This window comes from Maylandia zebra, linkage group LG23 (genome assembly GCF_041146795.1).
Source record: "Maylandia zebra isolate NMK-2024a linkage group LG23, Mzebra_GT3a, whole genome shotgun sequence".
NCBI classification, from domain to species: Eukaryota; Metazoa; Chordata; class Actinopteri; order Cichliformes; family Cichlidae; genus Maylandia; species Maylandia zebra.
In genome coordinates, this window is record NC_135188.1 from 17,722,678 (window position 1) to 17,739,554 (window position 16,877).

A 16,877-nucleotide genomic window follows, 5' to 3' on the forward strand; every position below is an offset into this window, starting at 1 on the left:
TCATGTAGTTGTAAAAAGCAGGATAGAATATTAAGTAATCCAAAGTATTCAGAATACGTTACTCTCATCAAGTAACGTAACAGAATACGTTACAAAATACATTTTGGGGCATGTATTCTGTAATCTGTAGTGGATTACATTTTAAAAGTAACCTTCCCAACACTGTAAGTAAGGAAGTGCCAAACACTGCAACTTGGAGAAATGGGAAATGGGCACTTGGAGTTTATTCCAAATGTGAGTCAGTCCCCAAAGATCACAATATTTCAATCCCTTATGTTGCACGCATTTAAATATATACTGTACACATGAAAGTATCAAAGTTGAAAAATTGACACTCCACAAACCTATCAGTGACTGAATTGTTATAGTCATCTTTTATATATAGTATATGATTAAAGTTCAGTTAATTTGCTCAAAAAGGGGAAGAGATTGCATAAAAACTTGCTTTGCAACAATGAATATATCAGAATAAACATAAGCAAAGTGAAACATTTCCTTTCAGCCAAGCAGAATATTTACTGTACTGTTATTATGTGCCCCAGGACTTTAATTTTCATTTACTGATGCGATGTTTAAATGTTTTCTAGGCAAAATGACAAAAAAAAGTATCTGTGCAGGGACAAGCGGAGAAAAATGATGCGCACATGGTGATCGAGACAATGGAAAGACAGAGAGGTGAAGATGAAACCTGGATTTTATCTGGTAATTGCATGATGTTAAATTGTGTAATTCTTAGCAGTGATGTGAACTCGGAATGTTACATAGACTAGAGTCTCTATTAACAGCATGAAGCAGGATAACAGCGGTCTCATGAATGAGTTCAGTGTGTTTGGAGTAGACCCACATTATACTCGCAGCTACCGTTTTTAAGTGGAAGTAGTGGGCTGCCCCTGCTTCTTTAAGTTCATGCTGTAACCGCATTAATTTGTGAAGATCTGCTCATTACAGACTTTATATTGGTTTCCAATTTAAAATGTTTGCCAAACAGTGAATATGCAACAAACCAATTTTAATATACCTGCACGTCTTTGATGAAAAACATATGATATGTAAGAATTTGTTTCCATTAATAAAAGGTTTTATATCACATGTGAAAACATGCAGAAGTTTATCAAACACTCTCTTAAGACAGATTCCTATCTCTCTTTGATCTCTGTCAATCTCAGATACAGGGAGCACACAAAACAGATTTTTTCATATACAAACACAAATACACAATTATGATGCAGAGCCTGTGTTATTTTTGGGTTGTTGTTCCTCAAGGTCTAGGTGAAGGGGGGGCTTCCTATTGGTTCTCAGGAAGAAGGCGTCAGCACAAGAAAACAATCAGAGGATGTCCAGTGACAGATCCGCTGATAACACTTCTCTGTTTCTCATTCCCTGACACACACATACATTATCCCAATGAATATCATTATCACCTCATAAAATGTGGACTGCTAATAATGAGTCACAAGCCTGATCCTGTTTTTAACCATGAACACTGGGGCATCTTGCAACGTCTGCATTTCTATATGCATTTGGTATGTAGCCGTCTTTGTTGTTGTTGCCATAAATACGAGCATGCTTGGTCTTGATCTTGGACTTGACAGCGACTGACAAAACAAAGCACTCTGATGTTTGTCCATCAGTCAGCACACATGTTGAGTAATGGGAGCACAGAAACATCTCTGTTGCTACTGTAAATCACAGGTTTCAACCAACAAGTAGGACGTTAAAGCCAATGTTAAAGAGTTCTGCATGAACAAACATGCTTCCTATCATTCAAAAATCAATTTTAATGACCAGCTTCAAAATGTAAAGATCCCATATTGGTTGCCTTGGCAGCAAGCAAAGAAAAAAAAAAACCTAATAAACTGGAAAGGCAGAAACTGTTTCTTAATATCTCTGTGATAAGGTCCAAAAAAATCTGCATAGGAAGACTAATGGCAACAAAAAAACAATAGATACTGGAGCTCATTTCTTTCTTTCTGTGCCATATAATCAAGGATATTAGACAGAGAAAAAAGAACCTGCATATATTCTAACAACAGAACGATGAACTCTTCAGCCAGAACAGTTCATCTAAACGAAACTATAAAGCTTTTTTCTTGGTGTGTGCATTCATTTTTCAATTAGGGAACTCCTATTAGCTGAAAATGATGTACTGGATTTATCTTGTACACTTGTACATTTTCATTGCTATTAGGATTACGACAATAATGGTCATTTACATATTAAAGTTTAAGTTTTACTTGTTGTTCTCACTCTTTGTTGGATTTTAACACCTCTGTTCACTTTTTGTTTGTGTCTTGTATTAATCATCACTTTTTATATATTTTGCATGATAATTTGAATTAAAAATCCTCAATCGAAGTTCATTTGGTGCTGCTTTAATCAATGTCAAATTGTTTCATCAGAAAAGTAAAATTTTCTTTAGATACATCTTTTTGTGTGTTAAAACTGTGAACACTACTGCACACTGTCACGTTTGAATAGGTTAGAACGCCCCATTCATTAGAGACATAGAGGATTCTACACAGTCTGGTGAAAATATGAAACCCAACAATTCACATAGAACCATTTTTAGGAGCATAACCTGCAGCATGATCAAATAACTTCAGCAAAGTATCGATTCTTCTAGTAGAACTTTAATTTGTACAAAGTTTATTAAGAAATTGCAGCAAAGCTTACGCACTCCAAACAGCCATATTTTCAGAACAGTTCTCTTTTTTTGTACAAACTTACTAAAGATTATAAATGAAATTAATTACCAACATGCTAGTATGCTAACATTAGCTGTTCTATAGGAAGGTTCCTAAAACCGCTGACGGCAACAAACAAGCTTCATTTCCAACTTCTTTCAATGTGATCTGAAGATTTTGTTGCTTACATCTGTTTACAGGTTTCATCATCATCTAGAATTGAATAAACAGGCTATAACAGCAGGATTGATATGAGCAACTACAACATGAGTCAGCAACAATAACAGTGTAAAATTATTTTTTGTTATTAATAAAGACATTAAGATTTTATTGACTAGGACCAAACAGCAACTGAATTTCTGTGTTTTCTGCTGCTTCTGCGCAGCTGTCTCATACACACAGAGTCATACTTTATAAGCTGCAGTCAAAACATATTTTACATTGTTGCTTGTCAAAGTAATTTTGCTTCTTTCAAGCTAAATTATTAGTGCTATAGTGCCCAAATTTCTAATCACTTCCAAAGCTGTATTGAACCAAAATTGTATAGCAGTGTAAAGGTAACATATTAAAAGGGTTGAGAGAAGAATGTAATGGTGCATAGAGGATTTACATACTTCCTAGTATGGCTGATTCAGTCTCCTGACACACCTCCAGGAAGCTGTAGTAAGATTCCATCTCAGCAATGGAGATCCGTACAGTGGAATAAGATCCATAAACGTCCATATTTACCACAACTTATAAAGCAAGATCCAAAGGTCTGATGTAACAGCCTTCCTCAAGATTCTGTTTGTAGTCAGAATAAACTGAATCTTACATGGTTGTACTGCATGTATATTCTTTTCTATGGTATCTACCTGTCCTGCCTCCCCACTGACTCTGTCAGAGAAGCGGGGGGTGATCCATGTTTGTCTAATGCTTCTCCTGTCTGTTACACACACAAATACACACTTTTTGTTTTCTATGCCGCTGTGCTGCTGGACCTGTTTGTTGCATGTCCCTGTACAGCCCACAAGATACCTGTAACCTCTCTACTTCTGTCTATGTCTGTTTCTGGCTCTCTGTCATAATCTCTGCTACAGGGTAAAGCCTATTACAGGTCATTTGCATACACCCACACCTGTTACAATCACAGACCTGCTGTGAAGGAGGGAGTTTACACTCTATGTAGACTCTATTAGAGGTTCTTTTCTACCCTGTACACTTCTCTCCTAATTTTGAGAGATTTTGTGTAATTTTGTGAAATAATTAACAACAAAAATACAAATAAAAAAGGATACTGTGGAGAAATACAGTATTGTTTCCAGTGAGCCAGTATGCAAAACATCAGCATCCTGGCTGCTTACCCACATGACATGTAGGTGTAATATTTTCGGTCACACCTGTGCTCTTGCTGTAATGTGACAATACTGCAAACCTTTTAAACACAATCACCAACCTATGATAAAGTCAAGAGAATCATTTTGAGACATTGTCAAAAATAGTCTTTTTTCACATGCAACACACAGCTGGGGATTATCTGCACATGTATTCTCTACTGGAAATATGCTGCTTGGTATAGGCAAGGGATGGCACCAGGAAGAGTGTAGACATTCTCTAGCTCAGAATGACCTGATCTATTCTTGCGTAGGCTCCGTCTGACATTATACAGAATTTTAGTAAAAACCATGTAATGCCTGAAAGGACTTATTCTGACACTTAGAGCACTGCCTTGAAATGTCTAAAATAGTTCTGAACTGAAATGCATGTGAGAAAACAGCTTATTTATATGGTGAAAAAAGCTCTACCCACTGAAGTCTTATTTTAAGCTATCGTAGAAGTGGATTACAGCAGTGAACTCTATTCAGGTACACACTGTACTTAATCTTTTATAGTTTTTACCCAGATAAAAATCAGCTCATGTAACTTTTCAAGGCACTAAATAAAATAAAAGAAGTTTTTTTGGAGGTGGCTAAAATCCCATAAGCATCTCATTTAAAGGTTTGCTGTATGGTGCTTTATTTCTGGCAAGTGAATTACCTGAAATTAGTTTGTGAGTACAGAATCAAAGAAAAACAGACCTTTTTTAAATGTTGGCATTTTTGTTTGTTTGTTTGTTTGTTTGTTTGTTTGTTTGTTTGTTTGTTTGTTTGTTTGTTTTGTTTGAGAATTCATAATAATGAGAGACATTCAAAATACCTTATCTCACTTCATTACCAAATGAAATGATTGAAATGAAATCATTTCTCAGCTCAGTTTTTCAGATTTTTCACATGCAAATAAACAGATTTAACCAGCTGGAGCATTATCTAGTGGTGATGCAATCAAATATGCAAATTGTAAAATAAGATTGTTTTATCTCACACATACAGCTCGACGCTGCTCCCGATCTATCTGTAAAATAATTTCTCTGTCTCCTCAGATGTGATCCCAACTCTGCCAACAAGCAATCAAACTGCCCGACTAACATCCTGCAAATGCATGAAAGCAGCTGTGATTCAACTTCAACTCTTGGATTAAACCATTAGATTCTCCCTGCTGTTGCCTTCTGTTGAGAACTGGATGAACCCAGAATCTCTGTTTCTTCCTTTTCTTGTGTAGAAACACCAGGACCAGCACATCATTGCTGGATGTGAACTGCATTTCTTTTTTTTTGTAGTGTGTTTTTGAGGACAAATTCTTTTGCAAAACCGCAATGCTTTTGATGCGTATTTAGATTACATGATAAATTTGCATCTCAAATAATTTGAATTTCATCTTGTATTTTAAGGTCCAATGGTCAAATTTAAATTACAAATGACAGAGCCTGTCACACCTGCCTGTGAGGATTTTAGCTTTCACTAAGGTTACCCTTTCCTCTGACTGTCATAACTGGTCTCTGCTGTCCTTTGTCAGTCAGCTGTATCTGGAACGCTTTCTTTTCAGTCTAAAAACTGAAGTTCTACAGGACCTTAACCTTAATACCTTTTTCATGTGCAGTTATGAGTCGAGTATCTCTGTTGGCCTTTTTGAAAAATTGATGTTGGTTCTCTTGATGTCAGCCAGCTCCTTTAATTCCCCTGGAGAGGCTTGCTGTTCCCTTTATTCTCTCCTTTACTGCCCAAGATGCACACTTTATGTTCGTTCTGTGGGTATCTGCCTGTGATATCCATGCATGCTTCTTGTTTCATCTTTAATAGTTGATCTAGCCCTTCTTTGTGGATGCTCTAGGTACTGGACTTCAGGAGGAATCTTCTGCTAGCAAATTCTTAAGCTTATAACAGGACTGTTGATTGAGCGAGAATCACAGAAGCACCAGTGACCTCAGATAATCCTTGTTCTGTTCACTGAGATATTTGAATGCTAATCAATAAAATCAAATCAAATCAAATCAAAACATATTTTTCAGCTAATTTTTCAAATAGAGCTTCTGCACCTTCTGTTATAGTTAAATTGACTCTTTCAATAACTCCTCACCACTGCATAAGCTATTATTATTCAGGTGCCCATTTAAGTTATTTTGCCCTCTTCCATCTCTATGCAGTCTCACAATCAGTGTTTTACATTAGTTTCTCATGTGTTATTATTATCATGTCACAATAAGCAAAAACTGAGAAATCTGCACTTTGTTAAACTGTGTTCGTGCCGCCACCATGTATGAAAATGTTAGCATGTACAATAATGTAGCTTACCTGCTTGTATTTTATATTTCACAAGATCAAACACATGGGATAGACTAACACTTTACCACACAAAACTGTATTAATAAGCTGCAGGTCCATTTCACTCCCACTCCTGACAAACCACTACAGACTCGTGTGTATCCCCATCACTACCATTGACAAGGTGGTACTAAGGAAGCAGCATTATTATAGGCTTTGACCCTTTAAAGCTCTTTTTTACTGAGTACGGATTAAGTCAAAGCTATATAGCACACACACCTATAACACAGTCACTACAGTCGATATGACAGTCACTTACATATTACTGATCCCATGTTGCTGCTGATCTTTCTGTGACACAGTGTACAGGAGGGGCTGAGCCACACCGCTAAACCAACATCCAGTCCAATGTCCACAGCAACACACACATACAAAGATCTGGTGATACTACAGTCCACTCCTCAGGGCTGTCTGGTTTTCCTCAGTACTTCAGGCCCAGTCCTTGTCATTTTGTGTGTAAGAATAGCAAGAAACGGCAGAGAGGTATGGATATGTGTGTGCTGATGTTCGTGTTTTCGTCAAAGAGGGGGGTTGAGCCTCTCCTGGCAGCCTTGTGACCGGCTTAGCTGCTCAGTTCTTACCACAGTTTACGCAAATATCCTCAACAATACTCTCATCAGGCAGCGGGGACTTCCCTTCTCCTCTGCATCCTTCCATGTTTACTCCCAGCTTTCCTTTCCCCCCGTCCTGCTTCTTTTATGCCCCCTCCTCTCAAATGATTTATAAGGCTTCTCCACATTGTTTCTTCACTAGTTATGGATGCGTGTGAGATGGCTGCCACGCCCTATCTATAGACAAAGCTTTAGACTTTGAACTGATCATGTATGTAAAACAGCACAATTAGACAGGTTTTGGTCACACTCAGAGTCAAAGATGCATATAGTTGCATCGACTACATTATTCAGAAGAGAAAAAACTGTATGATGTTGGTTATCCATCAATAAGTGTTTTCCCTCCACCTCTTCTCGGATACTTTTAATTTCTTAGTTAAAAAATGTTAAGAAGATATAAAATAGTAAGATGGCGAATATTTACATGCACATATGTTGGGTTGTGTCCAAAAAGTGGGTCAAGGCTGTGGCGCGTGTGTCCAAATAGTCTAATAAGTGTGTTACAGAATGTATGTGATATATAATAAATATTCCTTGCAGACAATAGTTTTGGCAGTTTATCAGACTTTTTCTTTTAGGTTAAATGTTGATATTTTCTGACTGTTAAAACTTTTCATTCCATATAAAAATACATGAAAATATAATATTTAAGGTGACTGAGGAGGATGCATTACTGCAATTTGGCGTGACACATTACTTGTATTTGAGGTTTTATCGTACTAAATTGTACCTGTTTAATTCCTTTCCTTTAATTCTCTTTTCACACATGAAGATGAGAAAAACCACTGAGTGCTAATCAGCTGCGACCAAGACAACTACAGTCATCAGCAACAGCCAATATCTGTCAGTGACCTCAGCTTCTCAGAAATGTTTGTCCTTTCCACACGACTACAGGACTCTTCATTACAGGACATGCGACAAAAAAGTTCTGGGGTATTGTAAATCAGTTGTCTTGGTTCTTTTTGTGTTGTGTGACTGGACAGTTTGTGGAGGAGAAATATTTTTTTACTAAAATGTAACCAAGTTTCTTACTTACTGTGTTATTTAGCATCTAGTTCACACAAGTTACTCTTAAAATGACTTTTCTCAGAAACTTCTGGTGTTACAGTCTAGCCTTATACAGTATTTCCATTCAGACAGTTCACGCATCAGCCTGAATCTTTCTCCACTCGTGTTTGAAAGTGTTAGCTAGGGTTACATGAGGTGCATGTATATCAGTTAGAGCAGCCTGTAGGAATTGCATTTTTCAAAACTATTTCAACAAAAAGAATAGAGCTTTTATTCTGCTGGTCCATTAAAAAAAAAGTCTATTTTTGGTCAACTACTGTTCTAACCGCTGACATCATGGATTATGTCACTGCAGGCCTTGGCTAGCTCACTGACAATGACCTTCTCCTACTGGAACCAGAAAATCACCATAGACTTGAAATGACGCAAGCAAACTATCTTAAAGTGACAGTCCAGGATGCACAAGACGGACATTTCCACACATTACTGAGTACTGACGTTTCAGACCAGGCACTAGAGCAATCTGAATAATTGATGAACATGGCATTCCCACCAGTCCCAGATCGAAAAGGAACAGATGTTGTTTTCTGTTCTCTTTAGCACTTTATTGTTAGCATAAAAAACAAGCTTTCACTCGGTGTGTTTACCAGTTAAGTTATTGGTGAAATCATTTCAGAACTTTCAAGGAAAGCAAAACAGTTAGCGTTCCTGATAAACTGCAAAAAACTAAAAGTGAAACTATGAAATGATTCACATGTCCTGATGAGCGTTTCCAAGGAACACTGTGATTACAGGAATACCTTTCAAAATTTATCAAGTATCTTGCCAGCCAACTGAAGTTTTCAAAATGAAAAACTAAAAGGAAAACAGTAGTTGTATCAACGAGTTTGCCCTGTAGTCAACACTGAAACTGTGACCAGACCACTTGACCTTGGCTCATTTGACCTGCTCAGCATTTATCCTCTTAAAAATTGTTCTGTAAAAAAATTAGGCCAAACTGTGAAAGTTCTCCTGTGCTATTGTTCAGCTCTATTGTTGTGAGCAGGACCGTTCAGCTGGCCTCTGTCCAGCAGACAGAAAGAAAGACACTTTCCAAAGGATATGGTGTGCCTCCCCTCCCCACCTCCACTCCTGTATCATATACAGGAAGAGGAAGCAGAGAGAATACAGTGCTAACGTCATCACTACAAAGGTTGGCGCTGTTTGGAAGCTTGGGTGGGTGACAGGGGTTTCAGGCAGGAGGCCTCTGAATAATATTACAAATCCTGAGCTGCTATCAATAGGCTGCAGTTGAGATTTCAGTAGCGGACCTCTGAAGACATGTAAGATGTGAACGCTGTCAAATACAGAAAACTGGTAGTGTAATGTTAGATGAATCTCCAGAAAGATACAATGCAGCAAGCAAAAGGCCAGGCAACAATACTGCTAATTCTGCCCTGTTGTATCTTATACCAAACGACATATATGACCACATTATGATTTGAGTTCCAAGCTGTAAGGATAAGCATCTAACCTAGCACCATAAACTCAATACAATATCATAAATGATATATAGCGATTTTCATACACACACTACAGACCACCTAGCTTTTTTAAGGGGGCAAAGCGAGGCATTAAGAAGCTACTCAGAAGACATAATCTCTTCAGCATGTCCTGGGTCTGCTCCATAGTCTCTTCAAGTTCAATCAAGCCCAAAACACCTGGAGGTAGACCAGGAGGTATACCCAAATGACTTCACCTAACTCTATTTAATCCTTTCCAATTATATAAATGTTTTTAATTTATTTATTTGACATGTGACAGATAGCTGTGTACAACAGTCATCCAATAAGATTTACATTTTCTCAGTTATGTAGAAAAGACTTCAACCGAGAAGAGGAATCACAGATCCATAACAGGTCGGCATTTTGTTGGCAAGATAACTCATAATTAAAACAACTGGGAATTGTGTAGGGGAAACAGGGGATAGTTGTAACATAACGTTTGACATTTCTGTCTGTAGCTTGGAGCTCTTTTAAGGTAGTGGATTCAAAATGTAATGCAAAGTATTTACATATATCTGCTATTAAATAGTACAGCTATTTTCTCTGCAGCACAATTACTCATTGCATGGTGTGGTCTCAGACACAAAGAGTGAAACGTTACAATTGACCCCATAGCCTGGATTAGTTGTAACATATCCATGGGTGAAAAAACTGACAAAATCTTAACATGTAATCTTTTTTATTCAACACCTGAATGCACTTAGAACTATTTATGTAGCTGTGTGTGTGTGTGTGTGTGTGTGACAGAATGCAGAAATCTAGCTTTTGAACATCCATGAGAAGAATTACTTTTTTCATGGCTTACCTTGGTGTGGTTTGCAAAGTGCTTCAGAAAGATGAGGAAATCTGTTTCTTGCACCCATCCTGATTTATTTCCACTACCAGTATTTCCTACTGGCCCATCTCTGACAAAGTGGTCTGCATAACGTGGGAACACAAACATTGGAGGAACTGTGTTGCCAATGGCATTAACCGCATATACAAAGGTGACCAGTGAACCTTTCTCTGCTGGTGTCATTGTCCCAACTTGTTTAATATAAGTTAAAGTAATAGTGTGGTAAGTTGTAACATCTGCATTATTGTTACAACTAACCCAGACTGTTGCTGTTACAACTGACCCAGACTCCTATAGCCATGAACTAGCTAACATTACAGCCAACGGCTAAAACATTAGCACTAAAGACCTACACAGAATATATCCCCATAGACATACAAATAATATAATTTAAGTTTGATGAGTTTAACTGCAAAGCAGATAATGCTATTAGAAATTAACATAAAGTTGAAATAAAAAAACATACTTTTTTGCATACAAATTAATTTTTTTCTTCTTAAACTGTCTGTGTTTGCCAAAATGTGCTAATTTTTCACATGTGATAGAAGAAATGAATTGGGCATGTACAGGATGAATCACATCATTTGACACTTAGCTCTGATTGGAGAAATTGGAAGTGCTACAACTGACCCACGTTACAACTATCCCTGGGTTCTCCTGCAAGCTAATATGCAACGTGACTAACATAACATTAGTCACCTCCTATATGTGCTCATAATGACATCACCAGTTCAGATAAGGTTTGAAAGTGTTGCCTGAAACTGTTTGGCTCTTCCTCTGTTTCTGCATGCTCTGAAACCCAATTCATGTCAAACAGTATCATCTTATAACATTGGTACAGTACATTCTCATGATCTGTCTCTACTGATCTAACACACACCAAGGAAAATTGATTCCATCTTTGATCAATTACATTCTGCCATTTGAGGCTTCTCCTCCTCCTGCTGCCTGCACAATATCAAAGGTGAAAAGCCAACAAGCTCTCTTCAAAATGACTGTACAGAAAATTAGAGAGAGTGTCTGTCATTCCTTTAATAACAATAAGCAGAGGTGGAATTACATCACCAAAAGCCCTTATAGTTTGTTTTGTTTATACTCATAAAGGAATAGTGAAAAAAATGACCACCAATATTTTTTGGTAATCACTTTCACTTTACCCTGGTGAGAAATATTATAAAGTCATAGAATGATGGCGATTTCATAGTAACTTTGAAATCCAGTGCTCAGGAAATTCAACTGCATTTATTAACATGGGCCTGCTGTGGTGAAACTACAGAGTCCTGTAGATGAATTCCAAAAAGGTGCATCTTAGATAACATGCTTTTTATGCAACACTGGAATATAGCAGCCTACCAGTCGTAACAGTGAAAAGCTGTATTAGGAAAAATTGCCTCATTCAGCAATCGACTCATACTTTCCCTTCCCGCTGAAGAGGTGATTCACTTTAAGTCTTGCCTTTATTAAAGCTTCAGCATCTCCCAAGTAATTTTGTTAAGTAGCACAATGCTCATTTAGTTGTCAGTTAAACAAATTATTGAAAGAAGTATAAATGCATATTAGGCAGTTGCAGTATGAAAAAGAAAAAAACTGCAGTAATTTGCATGATAATCTGTGTAGCTTGAGTGTAATGTTAAAAGTTTGTTTTCATGAGCTGTTAATGCATATTTGAATTGTGGGAGAGCAATATTTTCTCACCTTTCATAAAGGATGGTCCAGTGCTAAAGGGGACCATACATGAAGCAATGCAGCACATTTACTTAATTAGAGAATTCATCCAGCTCTTATTATCGTTCTCACACAGATGCTTCCAGCTTCACGTCACTCAATTAGGAACCTTCTTAAGTAAACTGACTGTTAAACTGCAGCCTTTGACTGGAGCCCATCTGAGCTTTCACTGGACACACACTGATACTGGTCATCCATCGCAAAGCTAACACGGATAGACAGGCAATTATTCACACTCACATTCACACTTTTGTCAATTTAGAATCACTGATTAACCTAACACACATCGGAGAAAACTGGAGTACTTGGAGTGAATCTATGCAGTTTTTGTTGTTTTGAAAAAAATATATATTCCTTTTATTTGCCTCTAAAAAGTGGGGTTAAGGTTAATTGTAATCATCAATCACAGAGAGAGGCCTTTAACTGGACATCCAATATTTGTTATGAAATTTTAGTAATGTATAACTTTAAGACCGAACTGAAAGGCCTGAAGTAACAAAAAATAATAATAATGAACAAATTTTATTAATGACAAATTAGCTGCATAGAAAGATCATTGATGGTTGGGTCTGTGTATTAATGATGTGCAGACATAAATCAGTTCACAGAGTCATATTGTAGTTTCGTGTCATTCTTTTTGGACTGAAACAAGTCACACTACTGTAAATCAATTAACTTCAGAGTGCAGACTTAAAATTAAGTTACACTCAGGTTAGCATGAGACCAATATCAATAGTTTCTCAATTATATAATGGGTATAACAAGTAATCTTTTAAAAACAGGTGAAGAATATAACAATATCCAGTTAAATTAACACCTTTACAGAATCATCTGTGCTGCAAACACTGGTGGCAGCATACTGAGCGAGCATGATTTCCAGTAAATTAATTCAGAGCCAGTTTCCATAGTAACACTCTTCACAGGCTGCCCTCCGCCCCCCTACCCATCATTCTCTTAGCTACTGTGCAGTGCAGGCAGTGCAGCAATGGAGAATACTGTGCAATGCAACCGTCTCCAGCGTGGCACATTAACCTACTTCCACACCAGAAACAACCCGGATGCGGAATTAGAGAGAAGGAGGATGAAAAATGATGGATGAATGAGGAGAAAAGTGCAAGGAGAAAAAAAGGTTTGAGTGGACTGAACTACATGGAAGGCAGAATGAAGGACACACAGAGGGGAGAGAAAGGACGAACTCGGGATGGAAAAGAAGTGATTACTATGAGAGAAGGGCAAAGAGGAGAGCTGGAAATAAAAGGCACAATGAAAAAACTGAGTAAAGGTAACAAGACAGAAACTTAAATGGACAATATCAATGGAAGACTGAATATGTATCATCATTATTCATATTAAAACAAGAAAATAAGATCCTGGTCTCAGTAATATTTACTCGCATCAAAGGAAACAGTTAATGTATGCCAGTGAAAATGAGAATGAAATGAAAAATCAATTTAAAAAAAATGTTGATTGCTGCTGAAAATCACAACTGAACCCAATGACTTCTCTGCTACACTCTTTGGCACATGTTCCTTCTTGCCCATCGCATCCCTCTTCACTCAGTGGTCCTGATGAGAGGATGGAAATTCCCTGCCTCCATTTCATTTGCCCTGCTTCCTAATCACAAGTCAAAGATTTATAGATAAAGATCTTTCACCACAACGAGGGTATATTCCAAGAGGCGGGCTCTCCTTAGAATTTCCCATGAGAGGATACCGTTTAAAACATCCGCTCCTCTTATTCTAATTAATCCACCTGAGAGTGAAACATGAACAGACAGACAAAGGGGGGAAACTGAGAAGATATACGATGACTTACCGACATGAGTGATGACACACTCGACCCTCTGTAGCAGCTCCTGAACCGACATCTCGTCCTCTCTCAGCCAGCACAGCATCTCAGGGTGTGGGTTGCATCCACTCTTCTCTTGATCTCTCTTCGTCTCACTCTCTCTCTCTGCTGCCACGCCTCCTCTCGTCACCCTTCCACCCCAGACAGTCTCCCCTGCTTTTGCTCCCTAATCCAATTTTCTCCCCTGAGATTTGTGTCTCCCTTTCTTCCCCTCATATATGTTGATTCTTATTTATACTCTTATTCCAAGTCCTTCCTCACATTTATCACCATCACAGACAGCCACAAAGCCTGGGGATAATGATAATGTTGATGCCACTCCCAGCCACTTAGCTAAATAGTAAGTCTACGTATAAAATAACCACGCTGCTAGTAAGGCACATATAAAGTACCAAAAAAAAAAAACCCAGTTGGGGTTGATAGAATAGAAAATAAAATAGCTTAGTCAATTGAACGGTGAGCAAGATAATCTGCCAGTCAGTGTTCAGTAAAAAACAATGGCAAGGTAACTGTTAAGCAATTAAACAATAAAAGCCAGAACAAGTCAAGCGGAAAGACAACAAAAGAGGCAATTTGTTTGTCACCCTATCAGTCAGAAAACTGTGCCAATAGTAAAAAATAAAACTGCATTTTCAGAAAATTTGTAAGTAAAAACATCCAATTATTGATCAGCCATCCAGACACGAATAGAGCCAACCGTTCCTTGTCATGATGCTCCAAGCCCCAACTGAAAACCAGAAAAATCCTCATAGAACAAAAGTAAATATTTACAGCACCTCTAACCTAGGAAAAGACAGAATGCTCCTCAGCCAGGGGAGATAGTTGAGTCAACTCCATTGAAAGGGAAACTCCTCAAGCTTGATGGGCAGGAAATCAGTGGTGCTGCTGCTTTGATGATGCTCTATTTGCTCTCATAAAGAAGCTGAGTCACACAGAGGGAAAACGAATCAGAAGGCTGCTTCACCTGCCTGCAGGGCGGAGGGAGAGACACAGAGCTGGCTGAGGGTGGGGTGGGGGTTAATAGGTCCAAGAGAGAAATCCTGGTGCCTGGAGCTGGACTGTAAGAGGAGTGGAGCCCCAGGAACACACAATGATTATCAAATTAAACATTATAAAATATATATATATATATTCTGTTTTTGTTAAATATGTGGGAAAATAACATAAAACATTTTTAAAACCCTACATATTTAGCCATCAAAAAGACCGTGTTAAATTAAATAACTCACACGACTCATCACGCAAGAGCACGAACAAAACAAATCATTTACGCTTTCACTTCACAGAGTCATTCGGTGCTACTAAAGCCACTCTGCTAATCCAGCTCCACATTTTGCCTGAACCAAACAATGTAAGGGGCTCTAGCATCTCTCCATGGCCCTGTATGCTCCTGGGACTGTCTATTAGCCAGAGACATCTGTGCTCTTGCTACTCATTCATCTTCTCTCTGCAGGCAATCACAGGCTGTACAACAGAAACAGCCAAGATCAATGGCCCATCAACTGGCAAACAAAACAAAGCACATAATCCTGTATTTCTTAGGAACATGACTACACAGTGTTTGTTTTTGTCAGATGAAATCATTAAATCTAAACTATCGGATTATTTATTTGTTTATTTGTCTAAAATTTAACAGTTTAGAATATAAGCGGAAATATTGCGTATTAACAAACCAAACGAAAATAACGGGAAATTATGAAGGATATAGAATGAAAAGGAGACAAAAAAAAAGCCCCTCTCCCCCAAAAGGAGAAAGGGGTGGGAGGAGACGTGACTAAGGAAACGAGCGGCGTCTGCACCATATGATTGGAAGGTACACAATGATGTCGACGGAAGTGTTTTCGGCCTCTAACGCGGGAAGACTCACAGACGCTGTTGAGGACACGGAGTTAAGCAGACAGGGGCCAGAATTATTATTACTACTACTGGAGTTTTAGATATTCATTCACTAGGTAAGACTTCTAAAGCGGTCCATGTTTATGAAAAAAGACACAAGGCGGCCCTTTGGAGCTAACAACGGGGCTAATGTTATTAGCTCATAGTAAGCACAGTGGCTAACTCACCTAGCCTCGTTAGCTTCCATGATAAGTTGTGCTATAATGCTAAAAACAGTGCCAAATGCAATTTAATGTTCAGGAAGACGGCGTGGAAATATTTCTTTAAGTGTTTACTAACCGCAGCTAACATGGGCTACACACCAGTGATGTCTGGGTCAAGCTGTCTCTGCTGTTCAAAGTAAACCACTAACTTCACTTTCTCATTAGCGAGCTACATAACGAATACAGTTCGGTCTGTTGTGATGTTAAATTTCTTAAGTGCCGCTCTTGCATCCCAACGTTATGATGTCAAATTTTAACGTTTACTGTCCAACGAATGAAATAAGGCTTGACGTTAACGATTAATGATCGTTATGTCTTTTTCTCCAGTCGTTCAACCATTCTTTAAACGATCTGTTAACTCATACTTGTGCATACCGGGTCTAAAAAGACTTGTAGCAAATCTTTCAGTACAACAGAGCGATCTTTGTGAGGCGTGCCTCTTCTTCATTTGGCTGCACTGTTTAGGGGTCGCCACAGTGTGCCTCCATCTCTCCCTACTCCTAGCATCCTTCTCTGTCACTTCAACTCTGCATGTCCTCCCACACTACGTCAATGAACCTTCTCTGTGTTCTTCCTTGTTTCCTCCTTTCTGCTAGCTCCATATTCAGCATCCTTTGTCCTAGATATCCACTGTCTCTGCACTTGTCCAAACTGACAGAAGTGGACTGAAACTGACTTTACTCCTACACAGCACCCATGCTATCTTGCATAGATAGAGCGCTTTAGGTTGAAGTTGTAAAATGTTGCTTTTTTTGTTTCTTTCTTTTGGTTTTGTTTGTTTGATTAACTTGGCTCCCTCTCTAACTTTGTCTCCAACACTACTCCGTAATCAATGGTTGGGAGATG

General features: G+C 38.2%; 1 protein-coding gene across 7 annotated transcripts in view; it reads right to left on the minus strand.

Moving 5' to 3' along the window:
- mcf2l2 (MCF.2 cell line derived transforming sequence-like 2) overlaps positions 1–14,892 on the minus strand; it is a 112,845-nt gene extending 97,953 nt beyond the window's left edge. Inside the window, exon 1 of one of the 7 annotated variants that reach the window (XM_004552944.5) lies at positions 13,900–14,892. In XM_004552944.5, the coding sequence (XP_004553001.1) occupies positions 13,900–13,978 (79 nt within the window). In that variant the 5' untranslated portion in view covers positions 13,979–14,892. Of the gene's footprint in view, positions 1–3,298; positions 3,751–6,620; positions 6,923–13,899 lie in introns of those variants that run through there. The other 6 variants (XM_004552945.6, XM_004552943.5, XM_076880642.1 and 3 more) reach the window with 6 other exon arrangements.
- Between the last annotated feature and the right edge of the window lie 1,985 nt (positions 14,893–16,877).